Source organism: Molossus molossus, unplaced genomic scaffold (assembly GCF_014108415.1).
Source record: "Molossus molossus isolate mMolMol1 unplaced genomic scaffold, mMolMol1.p scaffold_m16_p_12, whole genome shotgun sequence".
Taxonomy (NCBI): domain Eukaryota; kingdom Metazoa; phylum Chordata; class Mammalia; order Chiroptera; family Molossidae; genus Molossus; species Molossus molossus.
This window is the reverse complement of record NW_023425347.1, coordinates 2,291,617-2,306,888: the sequence shown is the minus strand read 5'-3', so window position 1 is coordinate 2,306,888 and position 15,272 is coordinate 2,291,617. Positions and strand designations below refer to the sequence as shown.

The 15,272-nt window shown below is 46.2% G+C and overlaps 1 protein-coding gene across 1 annotated transcript in view; it reads right to left on the bottom strand.

Moving 5' to 3' along the window:
- The window catches only part of RPIA (ribose 5-phosphate isomerase A), a 41,876-nt gene that overhangs the window by 11,326 nt on the left and 15,278 nt on the right, over window positions 1-15,272 (bottom strand). Inside the window, exons 4-6 of the mRNA XM_036257172.1 lie at window positions 3,837-3,896; window positions 1,742-1,806; window positions 188-256 (exon numbers count right to left, since the gene is read on the bottom strand). Of these exons, the coding sequence (XP_036113065.1) occupies window positions 188-256; window positions 1,742-1,806; window positions 3,837-3,896 (194 nt within the window). The remainder of the gene's footprint in view (window positions 1-187; window positions 257-1,741; window positions 1,807-3,836; window positions 3,897-15,272) is intronic.

The window sequence follows — 15,272 nt, the reverse complement described above, 5'->3', positions numbered from 1 at the left end:
CCCCCCCCCAGACACTGCACATCCCAGGAATGAAGCAGCACCCCCGCCCCAGACACTGCGCATCCCAGGAGTGCGTCTCAGAGTCAGGCAGTCCCTCCAAGTTTCTGGTTCCTCCTCTGTAAGAGGCGGGTGAGGCCTGGGTCTAACTACCTCCTTGGCAGACAGTTCACAACACTCAGCACCACACCTGAAGTCAGCAACCACGATGAAGCGACTGGCGTAGCCCGCCACAATCTTCTCCTGGGTCAAGCAGCCGCTGGATGGGGAGAAGAACATGAACACAGGGCAGGACAGACTCAATCTGGGAACTAGTCAGGTACAGAAAACCACTCAATTCTGGCAATTAGAGAGACCTTTACTTTGTAATTATTAAGGGACATGACCTAAGTCCATCATGCTGTGTCCCACCCAAATTCTCAGGCTGAAGCTCTAACCCCGTGTGACCGCATTTGGAGGCGGGGCCTCTGAGGAAGTAACTGTGGTTAACTGAGGTCACAGGGGTGCGGCCCTGGTCTGGTGAGATGGAAATCTTTATGAGCAGACACCAGAGAGCTGGCCCAGTCTCTCCCTCATGATGTGAAGACAGTGGAAAGGCAGCCACCTTCGATTAAGGAGCCTCCGGAACTGAGGATGGCCCCTGTCGCAGCCACCCAGCAATGGCATTTTGTCACAGGAGCCGAAGCGAGGCCGTGCTGCACCCACTGCAGGGACTATGGAGACCTCAGCCTGCGCCTGGGAGAAACCTAGGAGTGGACCAGGGTCCCCCGTTAGGCCGGGCCTGGCGCCGCTGAGATGCATCTGTGAGGAAAGCCCAAGCTTCGGGAGAAGCCATCTGAGCAGGGGGGAACAGAAGGGGTCTATGGCTGGAGAAGTAAGATAAGCTTGGAACAACCTGGCCTATAGGCTATCAACAGGGTGATGAAGTAGACAGTACAATTAACTTTTAAACAAATTTTAAGTCATTTCATAGTCTGCTTGGGTATAAGAACCAGTAGAACAGGAAATTCACCTTCTGTAACTCACCCTTCCCAACCCCCCCCAAATCAACACTTAAGAAACACCAATGTTTTCTAAATGAATGAATAAATGCATCAGTAACTGCTCAGAGGTAAGAGCAGCTTCGAAGCAAAGATCACGCACGGGTGCCCACAGACCTAATAATGTAGCCCAAGAACATACTTGTTTATTTATTTATTTATTATTATTATTTTTTTTTTATTCTCACCCGAGGACATTTTTGTACTTATCTTCAGATAGAACAGGAAGAAGAAAGGAAGAAAGAAAGGGAGAGAAACATCAATGTGAGAGAGACGCATCAACTGGTTGCCACCCACACGACCCAAACCGGGGTTGGGGACAAACTGCTACCAAGGTATGTGACCTTAGTGGGAACCCAACCCAGGACTCTCTGGTCCATGGGCCGATGTTCTAACTGCTGACCCAAACCGGGCAAGGCAGAACATGCTTGTTTAGCCTGCACAGTTTCAAAGCTTGAATAAGCAGAAGACAGAAAACACATTAGGATGAATAATCTCACTGAAGAGGCCCAGGTTCCTAGTAACCAGATTTTGCAGCTAATGACAAGAAATGCCTATTTTGCCAGTCATAGCTCTCAACATCCTAGTCGAAAGATAAGCTCAGGTACATCACAGTAACAATTTGCTTATTCTGAAATCCATTTTGCTTTGCTAAGGATTAACTGGCAGATACTCTTTAACAAGAAAGTCGCCACAACACTCACCCACCACCCTTGATAAGATTGAGATCGGCATCCACTTCATCAGCACCATCGATGGCAAGGTCAATCTGTGTTGGGAGAAGGAAAGATACAAAAACCACTAAGAGCCTTTCAAGGGAAGGTTCTGTGCAAAGCTTGAGCATGCAATAGCTCACAGACCCTCAGCAGCCCAATAAGCTAGTACAGTGATCTGCTTTTAACCAATCAAGACACTGAGGCCTGAGAGGTTCAACTGCTCTCCTAGGGTCCCTGGAAAAAAACATGGAGCCTGGGAACCACACCTGGGTTCAGCTCTTACACTCCCTTTTCTCACTGACAAGCTTCTCTGTGGACACACTGCAATTATGGGAATCATGCAATCTCAATGTGGGTGACATCACCCCCAAGCACAGAAGCAGATATACACATGTATCTGTGGTATTAAAATATCACGGAGGAAGGGAGGAAGAGCTGAGAAACACTGACACAGAAGTCTGCACATTAGTGTGGCAAACATGGGCAATTTCTAACGGACAAAGACGACCCGATGAAGAGTTATCAAGTTACACACAGTGGTGTGATCCGGAACTGAAGTTATCTGAGGCACCCCAACGATGACACTGTCAGAGCACCTGTCGGGCTTGCCCATTCTTTCATTAGGAAGCTCTACTGCCAGCCCTCAAAGCCCCCAAAGTGTCAAAGGGCAATCGGTCCATTCGCCTTTCAAAATTCAGAAATCAAGGGAGCATGTATTTCTCCTCATTCCTGGTATTCCACATGGGCAATGCAGGAGTTTCAGGAGTTTTTAAGAACAGCAACAGAGAACTTCAGGGTACAGACTCAGTTTGAGCTGCAGCTGGAAGCTGCTTGGTGCAGCTGCCGGGGCACAGGAGTAAGGCCTGCAAAGCTCAGGGTGCCTTTATCTGAAGTCATGGCCTGCACTGCTCCTTCTTGACCCTGCATAATCCTAGGGCCAGGCTTTGGCTGGACAACTGACTCTCCGGGGCCTGGAAGGTAGCAACCCTTTCTGTTGGGATGGCAGGCCCATATTTAGACCAACAGTGCTCAACAGCTGATTCAGCCTGCACCCAGCTCTGCCCACAGATTTCTCCCAACAAGACCTTCCATGGTCCTTGCTAACCTTTGCAGGCCCCTGCATACCATGACAACTAGGGTACTAGGCCACCATCCCCCAATAACAGCCTGGTTTTGAGCTGCCATTACTCTCCTGCCTCTTCCATCCAGCTTTGTCCTCTCCCCTGCACCCACCTGCAGCAATATCGTCCACCACTCAGTCCTGATCACCCCAGCCAGTCTGGGCACTGTCCACATATGTCCACATGTCTGCCTGAAACTACTCCTGTGGTTCCCATCATCCCTCTCTAGAAGGTCCTCTCCTGCCCTCGCCACAGAGCCTTCACAGCTCCACTCAAATCTGACCTCATCACTCTAGAGCTAGAAGCACTCGAATTCAAAGGTTCTGTTGCTTACAAAAAGCACGGTCTTGGGCAAGTGGCTTGCCCTCTCGGTGCCTTTGTCACATCTGTGAAAAGATGGGTACATAACAGTAATCACCCTCAACACTACTGGAGAGTAAATAATTTACCACAGGTGCAGCACTAAGCAAAATACCTAGTATACAGTAAGGGCTCAGTAAACGCTAACTGTGAGCATGCTGCTCACCCTTCTCGACTTCAGTCTCCTCTGGAATTCCCAGGTGTGTGATCATCTTTGCCATAAAACTTAATTTTAACCTATGAGCATGAGCATGGTGCCTCAGACGATTACTTCTGTTCTCCACGTGGTGGAAGCTCTGTGGGCCGACTCGCTACCATATGTCTGTCCAGGTTCCGAAGGAAGCCCTGGGAGCAGCTGGGGGCTCGTCTAATCCCCCTTCACTACACTCAGATTGAGTCTTCATGGTTAAACCAAAGGGGATATTCTGGAAACCAAACACCTCTCAACTTGTGACCTCAGCCAAGATTAACACTCAAGGTCTCAGAAGAAAAGCTAATATGATGAACTGAACTTAGTCCTACATGTGACAGATACCCAGAGCCCATGGATAAGCGACAGCCACAAAAAAGGAGACAGCAAGACAGAGCGGCCTGACACTTACCTCTGGGTGCCGGTCCAGGTCGCTGAGCGTCAGGCCGTGCTGCAGGATGAGCTGGCGGGCCTGTGGAGGACGGAAAAGCACCCACGATCACCGACCCTGAGCACACAGCAAGGATGTGAGCATTCTGCTGGATGTCAGTGTCGAACACTGAGTCCTGACTGAGGCTCTCTCCTAAGTCCAAACCTTGCTCACCAGGAGATAGGAGATCTAGACCCATGAAGGCAAAACTAAATTAATTCATCCTGGGAGCCAGAAGGCGGAAACAGCACACAGTGAAGACTGCTACCTTACAGCTCCTCCTGTGGCCTGTATTTAAGACGACGTGATCACCTTCTAAAGCTTCTGGAGACACAGTATTTAAAAATGCTTCCTGAAATAAGAAGCAAATCCATAAAATATTACAAAAGTTAAAAAAAAACCCAACAGTGTGGAAAAAAGACTGAAAAAGACCACTACGAACTGATACGGAGTAATTCCCATGCTATATGTCGACGAAAAATGAGCAAAAGAATATATAATCAGGAGCAAACAAAAGCAGGACGTCTGGAAGGGCAAAGTGAGGGCTCCGCAAATTGAGAGCACCAACCTGGGAGAGATTTAGGCTGTCTGCGGCAAAGGTCCGCACCACTGACTTTACAGACGGGCCTACAATTAACCTTGAAAAGAGGCTGAGCAAAGCTGAGAGCAGCGGGACCACCAGCGCATGGCCCTGGGCGGGACTCACAGCTGGAATCTGCACCACCAAGCTCGGTCACCCGGGGCCAAGTGAGGAGGACGCAGGTTCATGTCATCGCTCACAATTCAAAAGGAAACCAAAGGACAGAAAAGTTCCTTTCAAAGGTGTGCCTTGAAAATATCTTCTGCTTAAAGTGAAAAGCATCTGAGACAAAGAATCAGGTATGCCCTGACCGGTGTGGCTCAGTGATGTTACAGCGTCAGCTGCACTGAAGGGTCGTGGGTTCGATTCCTGATCAAGGACACGTAGGTTTACTCCCCGGTCCCAGGCAGGGCACATGTGGGAGGCAACCAATCAATGTGTCTCTTTCACACTGATGTTTTTCTCTCTCTCTCGCTCTCCCCCTATCTTTTTCTGTTCCACTCTCTTAAAAAAAAAAAAATCAATGGAAAAAAATATCCTACGGTGAGGATTAACCAAAGAAACCCTAGAAGGTGTGGGTTCTAATCTTAAGTGAACCAGCAATGTAACCCCCGGCAAATGTTTTCATCTATAAAATGATGAGGATGGATGAAAAAACCAACATAAATCTTCACATCCAAGATATAAGAATAAAATGCAAAGACACTGAAATTTGGAATATATAGACCTTATTTGGATCCTGGTTCAAACAAACTGTAAAAAATATTTTTAACAATAAGACAAGAGGGGGATTTGAACCCTGGGTTTTTATTTGATGCTATTAAAGATTCTTGTTACATTTTCTAACGTATTATTGAGATATTTTAAAGTCTCCCTATTTTTTAGACAGATATAATGAAATATTTACAACGAATTTATACTGTGACTGTGAGGTGTCAAAGTAACCAAGGTGGAGAAGAATGAGGGACCGATGAAACAACACTGGCCGTGAATCAGTAATTGTTCACACTGGATAATGGGTACATGGCAGCTCATTATATTGTTCTTTAGCCTTTCTGAAGTTTTAAATTTTCCATAATAAAATGCTGACTGAAAAAACACAAGTATAAAAAGAGATGTTTTTATTATTAAAGAGAAACATAATGAGGGAGAAAACAATAATAAAGATGGTGTTGCTGGATTATTTCCAAGTTCCTAGATTTCCCCAAAAGTAGTAGTGGAGAAATCACATGAATTCCAGAACTTGAGACTATAAAAACAGTGGGAAATGTCTGGAAGGCAGACCCCTAGATGACCCCCGTGATCTCCTCCTCTTGGTGTTCATGCCTGTGGGCAATCCCTGCCCACAATGTCCCTCAATGTCCCAGGGCTGGTCTGTGTGACCAGGGCACACGGCAGGCGGGGGATGCATGGCACAGAACTGCTGAGATGAGTTCATGCAGAATGCCACTGGGCAGGGCACGGGCGAGGAGAGTGACATGCTCCAGCACCCTCTCCTTCCCTTCTCTCCCCCCCTTACCACACGCTCTGCGGAAACCAACTGCTCTATCCTTAGACACTGAGACAGCCCTGGGCACAGGCCCTCTACCCAACAGCCTGTGAAGAACTGAGGCCTGCAAACACCCACGTGACTGAGCTTGGAAGCAGGTCCTTCAACAACATTGAGTTTTGAGATGACTGCAGCCTTGACCGATAGCCGACTGCAACCTCACGAGACCTGAAGCCAGAACCACTCAACTAAACCACTTCAGAGTCCGAACTCTTAGAAACTACAAAACAAATGCTAGTTGTTGGAAATAGTTAAGCTTGGGGATAATTTGTGCCATAGCAACAAATATCTACTACAGACGGTGTTAGAAAAATGATAAGAGTTAGAAAAAATGCATACGATTCAGTGTGATATCGTATCATGCAAATAAAACTATGATGTACTATGATTTCCTAGTAATTTTGTATACTTTAGAAACAGTACCAAACTATATTCAAACAGAATCCATGAAAAATTGGATGTCAGAAGTGTTCTACCACAGTTCCTAAGAGGAAAGTCCACCTGCCGGCATCCCTGCCTGCGGAGCCCTGGCGCCCAGGCCGGCTGCCGCCACAGACGAAGGACCACATTGCAAACACACAGCAGGCCAGGAAATTACTGGCCGCTCTAGTTCCATCCCCAAGGAGTCGTTCAGTGCAAGCCCAGGGAAGTCACACATCAGGGATATATGAGGACCAGAATTACTGTCTCCTGCTTTCCTGTCCTGTGTGGGGACTAGGAATGGAATTAGAAGAAAAGGAAAATGGAGGGAATGATAGGGGGAAAAAGGACAATCCTGCTTACAAATGGAATTGAAATCATCTTACGTAATAATGCTATCAACAGTAACAATTTTAAAAGGTGTTGTTTGTGCCTGGCCGGTGTGGCTCAGTGGATGCAGTCATCCCATGGACTGAGAGGTCCTGGTCAGGGCACATGCCTGGGCTGTGGGCTCGAGCCCCCGAAGGGGATATGCAGGAGGCAGCTGATCAACGTTTCTATTTTGCTCTCCCTTCCTTTCTCTCTAAAAAGTCAACAACAACAACAACCACAAAAGGAGCTGACTGAGCTCTCGGCATTCCTCCTCTACCAGAACTGTCCGACTCCAGCCCTCATGTCCAACTCAAAGGCCGTCATTTCCAGGAAGCCTCCCCAACCCGCGGCAAAGAAAGTGCTCTCTCCTTCCTCTAAAAGGCACATCTGTTTCTTCTCTGCTCTATATTTGTGACAAATGACACACATAAATGCAGCATTAACTAATCCACACACACTTGTAGTGTGCCTAAGAGCCAGGCACACCTGTCTGGAGACAGTGATAAGACCTCCCATGCACAGGTCTTCTCATGTCCCTGAGAAGAATATGTACACCCTCCGTAATCACGACATCCAACCGACTGCTTCCCCACCACCACCAGAGCTGCCCACCCAGCACGGGGCCAGAGCCGGCAGGAGAGGGGGCTGGAGGGAGTGCTGTCTATGGTGTGCAGCTGGGAGCCTGCAGGTAATCTCCCTGCCCCACACCAACTCTTATCTTTCCCAACAATAAGCAATAAGCAACAGGAGCACTGGATCTGTACTTCCTTAGCCCAGTATGTACCCCATTCACAACATGGAGGACCCTGGACAATGGCCTCAAGATCCCGCTGGGATGGGACCCTTTGGGCTTGCTCCCCTCAGCAAACCCTCCCCTCCTCTGACTGGAGGCCCTGCAAGGGGCCCTGTACACACACAGAGAAGTCATACTCGAAAATGGCCGGATTTTAGGGGTTGAACTGTGCCCCTAAAGAAAGATATGTTGAAGTTCTAACCACCTCAGAGTGTGACCTTATTTGGAGACAGTATATTACAGAGGTAATCACCTTAAAATCATTAGGGCGAGCACTAACCCCACATAACTGGTGTCCCTATAAAGGGAAATTTGGACACAGCGACAGGCACACAAAGAGAAGGCCATGTGAGCATGAAAGAAGAAATCAGGGCCACGTGCCTGCAAGCCAAGCAAGGCTAACGGCCACAACCACCACGGCTGGGAGACAGGCAGAGACGGGTTCTTCCTGCCAACAGAGGATCATGGGCTGCAGCCTCCAGACTGTGCGGACATGCGCTTGTTTTCTAAGCCTCTCAGTCTGTGGTGCTATGCTAGGGCAGCCCTAGTAAACTGGCGACTGACTTCAACACAACAGCCCTATCCGGGAGCATCGAACCATCACCGGCTCAGTTAGCTTTGTGCCTCGGGAGCCCCACTGAGACCAGCCTCCACCGGACACCAGACACTCCAAGCTCTCAGCTAAGGGGTCTCCTGAGAGTGTGGAAGAAACCCCGTCGGCCTCCTCCAGCTCTCGGAAGTGCAGGGAGCCAGAAAGCTCGCGAGGACCAGCTTGTGCTGGTAGAGACAGAGCAGTGCCTTCTCGCTGCACCCCACAGCCGACGCCCCAGAAGTGGCATGTGTCAGGCCAGCAGTCCTTCTGCTTGTCATAAGTTTTATAATAAAACCTGAAAACATTTTCCCTTCTACCACCTACTTGAAGGCAAACATGAACAATATACAACGGTTCTTGGCTTAGCCCAGATCTGACATTCAAATGCTTTATTTTCCTCTTCCAAAGCCTAATTTTAAAGGGAAAATCTATACAAATCCTTTAAGTCACTATAAGTTTACTTGTTTAAAAACAGTAACTGAACATGTGAATTTTTTAAAGCCCTGTGAACTGTGAACAAACCTCCTCCTAACTTCCTGGAAGCCACCAGCATTTTCCTGTCTAAGCCATTAACGTTAATTACCACCATAAACCAGGTTGGGGGTTAAGAGGATGATACTATATGTTAAATGCTGGATCAAGTTTCCAACTAAAGACAGCAATATAAACATCTGTATTTAGCTCAGCTCTTTCCCAAAACCTTTCTGAAACTGTAATAAAGTAATTTTTCTTAAAGGTATAAACAAAGAAAGAGAAACAACAACAAACTCTTAGAAACTGGGCCACTAATGCATGATGGTAAATGACAGAAATGAGGAAGAAACTCTAAGCCAGTACTGGACAAAGCTAAGAAGCAACCAAATAAACACGGAACCTTCCAAAAGGTTCAGAACTCAGCACAGTGAACTTCAGGCAGCAGACCTGACAACGGCAGCAACGAGGAGACTGGTGGACAGGCGATGTGAGAAGTGGTCACACCTCTGCATCCCTCTCTGCTGCTCCCAAACAGCACGCGGACGCGCTGGAGAAGGCCAAGCCAAGCACTGAGGACTGGGCTGCCAGGCACAGTCAAAGACCAGAGGTACTCCTTCGGTGAGCTTTTGTTGTGGAGCAGGCTACCCAAAACAAAAGAGCTAATATTTATTAATTCTCATGATTCCCTGGACTGACAGGGAAGTTTCTGGTCCGGGCTGGGTGCCGTAGTGTGGCCTCCCAGGCCTGGGCCTACTCCGCCGCTCATCCGCCAGGACAGTAGCCTGGGCTTGTTCACCGGGTGGCAGAATGGTTTCAGCATTAAGAAGGGCCAAGCCCAATACTTTTCAAGCCTCTCTGACATAACATCTGATCATGTTCCACTGGCAAACGAGTTTCGTGATCACAGTCAAGGAAACTGCCGATGTTGCTGACAATACAAAAGCACTTTTCAAGCCTCTCTGACATAACATCTGGTCATGTTCCACTGGCAAACGAGTCTCGTGATCACAGTCAAGGAAACTGCCGATGTTGCTGACACTGCGCTGTCATCGACCTAAGTGCTCCACCAGAAACGAGTAAGAGCGGGTCTGGCCCTGGCCAGTTTGGCTCAGCGGTTAGAGCGTCGGCCTGTGGTCCGGAGAGACCCGGGTTCGGTTCCCGCTAAGGGCACGTACCTCAGTTGCAGTTTGTCCCCGGCCCTGGTTGGTTGTGCGGGTGGCGGCCACTTGATGTGTCCCTTCACGTCGATATTTCTCCCTCTCTCTCCCTCCCATTCTATCTGTACAAAAAATGGAAAAATATCCTCGGGTGAGGATTAAAAAAAAAAAAAAAGAGCGGGTCTGCACCCAGAACACGACAGGTGTCCTCCAGCCCTCTTACCTGGTTGGCTCCCAGGACACAAGCAGACATGCACGTCCTCCTCAGAGGGAATGGGCAGGCTTCTCTGGGAAACTGACCAGCCAGAGCAGAGACAAATGGTCTGACATCACGAGCTACTCAAGACAAGGGCTCAGCAGAGAAACCAACAGCAACGACCACCCACATCCTGAGGGCAACTTCCTAGCCCACTGGTCTTCACAGCGAGCAGACAGCCAAGGAACATCAGAGTAACAAAATCAGGAATGTAATTTTTTAAAATACCAAAGCAATCCAACAACATTTTGACTGTGCTGGTTGTTACATGACTGTATTTGTCAAAACTAAGAATTATATGCTAGAAAGAGTATTTTACTGTATGTAAACTAAACTTCCAAAAGTCTGTAAAAAATGACTTTGAGGAAACAGATATAAAAAAAGAAGAAATCTTAAAATCAAAATTATCATTAATATCCTCAAAGAGGTAAGAGAAGTAACTGAAAAACTGAACCCATTAAAAACAGAAATTTTTTTCAGACAATAAAGAAGGAGTTTTGTTTGAAATTAAACATATGTGAGCCAAGTTCAATAGAAAGGTTAGAAAAAGATGAAGCTGAATAAACAAAAGAACAGAATAGGCCACAAGCACCAAGGACATAGTAGTCCTAGAAAGAAAGGCTAGAGAAAACAGAGGAAGGAAAATAAAAAAAAAATTAATGTGCAAAGCCCCCCAAACTGAAGAGGATTTCCTCTGCAGAATAAAATGTGCCAGCAAGTGCACAGCAGCGAACAAAACAAACCCACAGGCGACCCACACGACACAGTGAACGTCAGGCCACTGGAGACACGGAGAAGATAATGTGAGGGCATAAGTGTCACACAGAGGGTCGAGCTCCCAGCTCCTCAACAGCAAACTGAAAACCAGAAGACAACATTGACAAGAGAGAAATGCCTTGAAAATTCTGAGAAATGGTTTAACATAAAATTATCTACTGAATCAAATGACTGGCTTCCAGAGAGGCTAGAAGAAAGACATTTTCAGATACCCCAAGTGTCAGCAGATATGCATCCCGTACACCTGAGTAGCTACCTAAGTGCTGTGCTTAGCCAGAACTGAAGAAAACAAAAGGGTGTCGGGGAGGTATAAGGAACAACAGTACCAAGAAACAGGGTAGATCCAAACCCAGAGAAGGAAATTCCCTGACTACAAAGGGAGTGCCCAAGGTATGAGCCAGCTGCAGCTGCTATAGCATTACCAACCCCACCCTTCAAGAGACTTGCCAAGAAGATGGCACTGATGGAGTGTATTACTTGCTGTGTCAGAAAGAGGTGAGATTTTCCCAACTGGGTAAGGGCCTAGGGTTGAATTACTAAGGAGTATGTAGACAACCAAGCAAATGAAATAAACAAAGGCAATATTTACTTAACTTTTGAGAAAGAGTACAATGGGCATGTGAGGAAGAGTAACCATGCACACTGCCCAGGTAGCTGTAATTTGGATGGTCACAATCCTGTGAACACTGAGTAAAGCTGCACCAAAACGTAACTCTACTGGAGACTGGAAGAAAGAGCGTGTGAACCGTGAGACCGAGGAGGTAAGAGATAACTGAATGCTATCTTCCATGCATCCCTTCAGTGCAGACTTATCAGTGGTTGAGCACCTACCCAGGCACTAAGAGGTAGCCGGTTCGATTCCCGGTCAAAGTATATGCCCAGGTTATGGGCCAGATCCCCAATGGGGGGCATTCAGGAGGCAGCCAATTGATGTTCTCTCTCATTGATGTTTCTAACTCTCTCCCTCTCCCTTCCTCTCTCTGAAATCAATAAAGAAAAAAGTTGAAAAATAATTTTAAATACCAAGAAAAGCATGTCTCTCCGAGATATTAGAGCAAATGTCCAATCAGCTAAAGGAGTTTATTCCTTTTTTCCCCCTTTTATTGATTTTAGAGAGAGAAGTGAGAGAGAGAAACATCAATGAGAGAGAACATCAATTGGCCACCTCCTGCATGCCCCCCACTGGTGATCAGGCCCAAACCCTGGGCATGTGCCCTGACCGGGAATTGAACAGGTGACCTCTCGGTGTATGGGTCAACGCTCACCCACTGAGCCACACCAGCCAGGCAAAAAGTATGTCCATCTACAAATAAGAAAGGGTGGTGGTCAGGGGTGGGGGGTTAGGGTGTGGGAGACTTTTTGCATGGCATCAATTTTGTTAAAATCTCCTCTGCCATCGCCTGCCCCAAGGCAGGATATCTCTGCATTCTGCATTTCTTTATCTCTGCATTTTGCATTTCTTTAAGTAACCATTTACTCATCAAGCCAGTCTTTACTGACCTTTTGTTCCTTTTGTAGTATTTCCTGGAATTGCTTCGGGCAAGCTTGGTGCTTGGCAAAAGGTGCTTCTTGCCCTATATAGTATGTGAATTACCCCTGAATAAACGAGACTTGATCAGAGCCCTGTCTTGTCTCCATTTCTGGTGTCTCTTGTCCCTCCTCATCCTCACTCCCCCTCTAGAGTCCGCGTTGCTCGACCTGTGGGACGGGTCATTAGGGGAGTCTTGGTTTTTTGTTTCTGTATTTACTAAAAAGACTTGAGTGATTAGATTCTTCAATCCACGTGTATGTACATTCACGGTCACTTAACAATGGTGATACGGATGTTGGGCCACTCTGTCACTGCAGAACATCAGTGTGCACGCACAGTCAGGTGGTGTAGTCCACTACTGCAACTGCATGTGCTGCACGCTGGACAACTGCAGCACACGTCTGCTCGTACAGCATCACCACGAACATGTCAGTAATGCACTGCATTAGGACGTTATGACAGCCACAATGTCACTAGGCAACAGAAAATTTTCAGCTTCATTATAATCTTATGGGACCACCACTTTATGTGGTCCATCACTGACCGAAATGTTATGTGGCAGATGACTGTACAGCTTTAATTAAACTCCAAAATAAAATATTATCCACCACAAAAAAGGAAATCTTACCATTTGCAACAGCATGGATGAAACTTGAAGGTATTATGCTAAGTGAAATAAGTCAGCCAGAGAAAAACTAATACAAAATAATACTGAGTGGCAGCTATAATTGAAAAATAAAAGTTTAAACTCAATACTTTAGACAATATGCTGTAACAGCGCTGGATTCTGGTCCCCCACTGGGAGTTGTCTTCGCTGTTTGTTTGGTGACTTGCCTGCATTAATTCTATAGCCTTATCTCCCCTGCAGTGCGTGGCCACTGATATTTTTGCTCAGTTTTGTATTTTCTTCCAGTGTTTTTATTTGTCAGCCTAGATTGCTGAGACTGGCCCTGTACCAGCACAGTTTAGCTGACCAGAGCTACGCTTCAGCACCTACACCTAGCAAGGCGTTCACCCTTTGTGACAGACCTACGTGTGGGCTGGGGAGGAACACAGTCAAAGATCAGGCACTTTACAAGTCTTCCTGGCTTTTATTTTCTGCTGGGCTTTCTTATGGCTCCTCCGCACTTGCTCCAGGCACCATAGTCACCCAGGGAAGACAAGCAGATAACTAAGCCCTGTCTCTGGTCTGTCCTCAGCCTGCACACACTGCACCTTGCCCAAATGCAGTCTTCCGGACCACCAGGAACACATCTGAGCTTATCAAGACCCACAATGTAAAAAAAAATCCAATATAATTAATTTATTAAATAGGAAATAAAATTACTAGATGGTCAAGTCACTTGGGAAAAGTAGATACCTAGCTTTTCAAAAGGCCAAAAAAATCCATTCAAGAGCTGATTTTTTTTTTAGAGTTCTTATTTGTTTATTTAATTTTTTTAAACTTATCTTATTGTTGAATGTATTACAGATGTTCCTCATTTTGCCCCTATTTGACTCCCTCCTCCTCATTCCCACCCCCCTCCTGCCTTTCCCCACACTGCTGTCTGTGTCCATCAGCTATGCGTACATACATATAAGTTCTCTGGTTTACTTCTTCCCACTCCCCAACCCCCCTTCCCTTTGAGATTTGTCAGTCTAACAACCAATTTGTACTTCTTAATCCCTTCACCTTTTTTACCCATTCCCTCAACCCCCCCTCCCATCTGGCAACCAACAAAACGTTCTCTGTATCTATGAGAATGTTTCTGTTCTGCTTGTTCATTAGAAACAATAGATATGTATTCATTGCCATTTTGTTTGTTCCTATCTTTTATCTTTTTCTTCAAGAAGACCCTTCAACATTTCATATAATACTGGTTTGGTGGTGATGAACTCCTTTAGCTTTTCCTTGTCTGGGAAACTTGTTATATGGCCATTGATTCTAAATGACAGCTTTGCAGGATAGAGTAATCTTGGTTGTAGGTTCTTGCTTTTCATCACTCTGAATATTTCTTGCCATTCCCTTCTGGCCTGCAAAGTTTCTTTTGAGAAATCAGCTGACAGTCTTATGAGAACTCACTAGTAGGTAACTAACTGCTTTTCTCTTGTTGCTTTTAAGATTCTCTCTTTGTCTTGAACCTTTTGCATTTTGATGATGATATGTCTTGAGGTGTGCCTCTTGGGGTTCATCTTGTTTGGGATTCTCTGTGCTTCCTGGATGTGTATGTCTGTTTCCTTCACCAAGTTAGACAAGTTTTCTGCCATTATTGTTTCAAATAGGTTTTCAATTTCTTGTTCTCTCTCTTCTCCTTCTGGCACCCCCAAGATGTGAATGTTGGTACGCTTGAAGTTGTCCCAGAGGCTCCTTACACTATCCTCAATTCTTTTGGATTCTTTTTTCTTTTTGCTGTTCTGATTGGGTGATTTTCATTTCTTTATATTCCAAATCGTTTGCTTCTTGGCTTTACCTACTCTACTATTGAATCTGTGTAAATTATTCTTTATTGCAGTTAATGCCTCCTTAATTTCTGACTGTGCCTCCTTCATTTCTGACTCATCGTTTTTTATGCTCCTGAGGCCCTCACTAAGTTCACTGAGGTTCTCACTAAGTTCATTGAGCATCCTTATAAGCAGTATTTTGAACTCTGCATCTATTAGGTTGCTTATCTCCATTTCACTTAGTTCTTCTCCTGGAGTTTTGTCCTGTTCTTTCATTTAGGACCTGTTTCTTTGTCTCCTTATTTTAGTGACCTCCCTGTGTTTGTTTCTATGTACTGTTTAAAAAGAGGTATGGGGCTAGCTGAGACCAGATTCTGCTTGTTTGAAAGAATTTAGGAAAACCTGAAGCAGGACCCAAGACAGATCAATCCTAAGGTAAAGCAACTGGTAACAGCTTGGGTGGGCCTGAAAGTTGGGTGGGGCGGGGCCTCAGGGA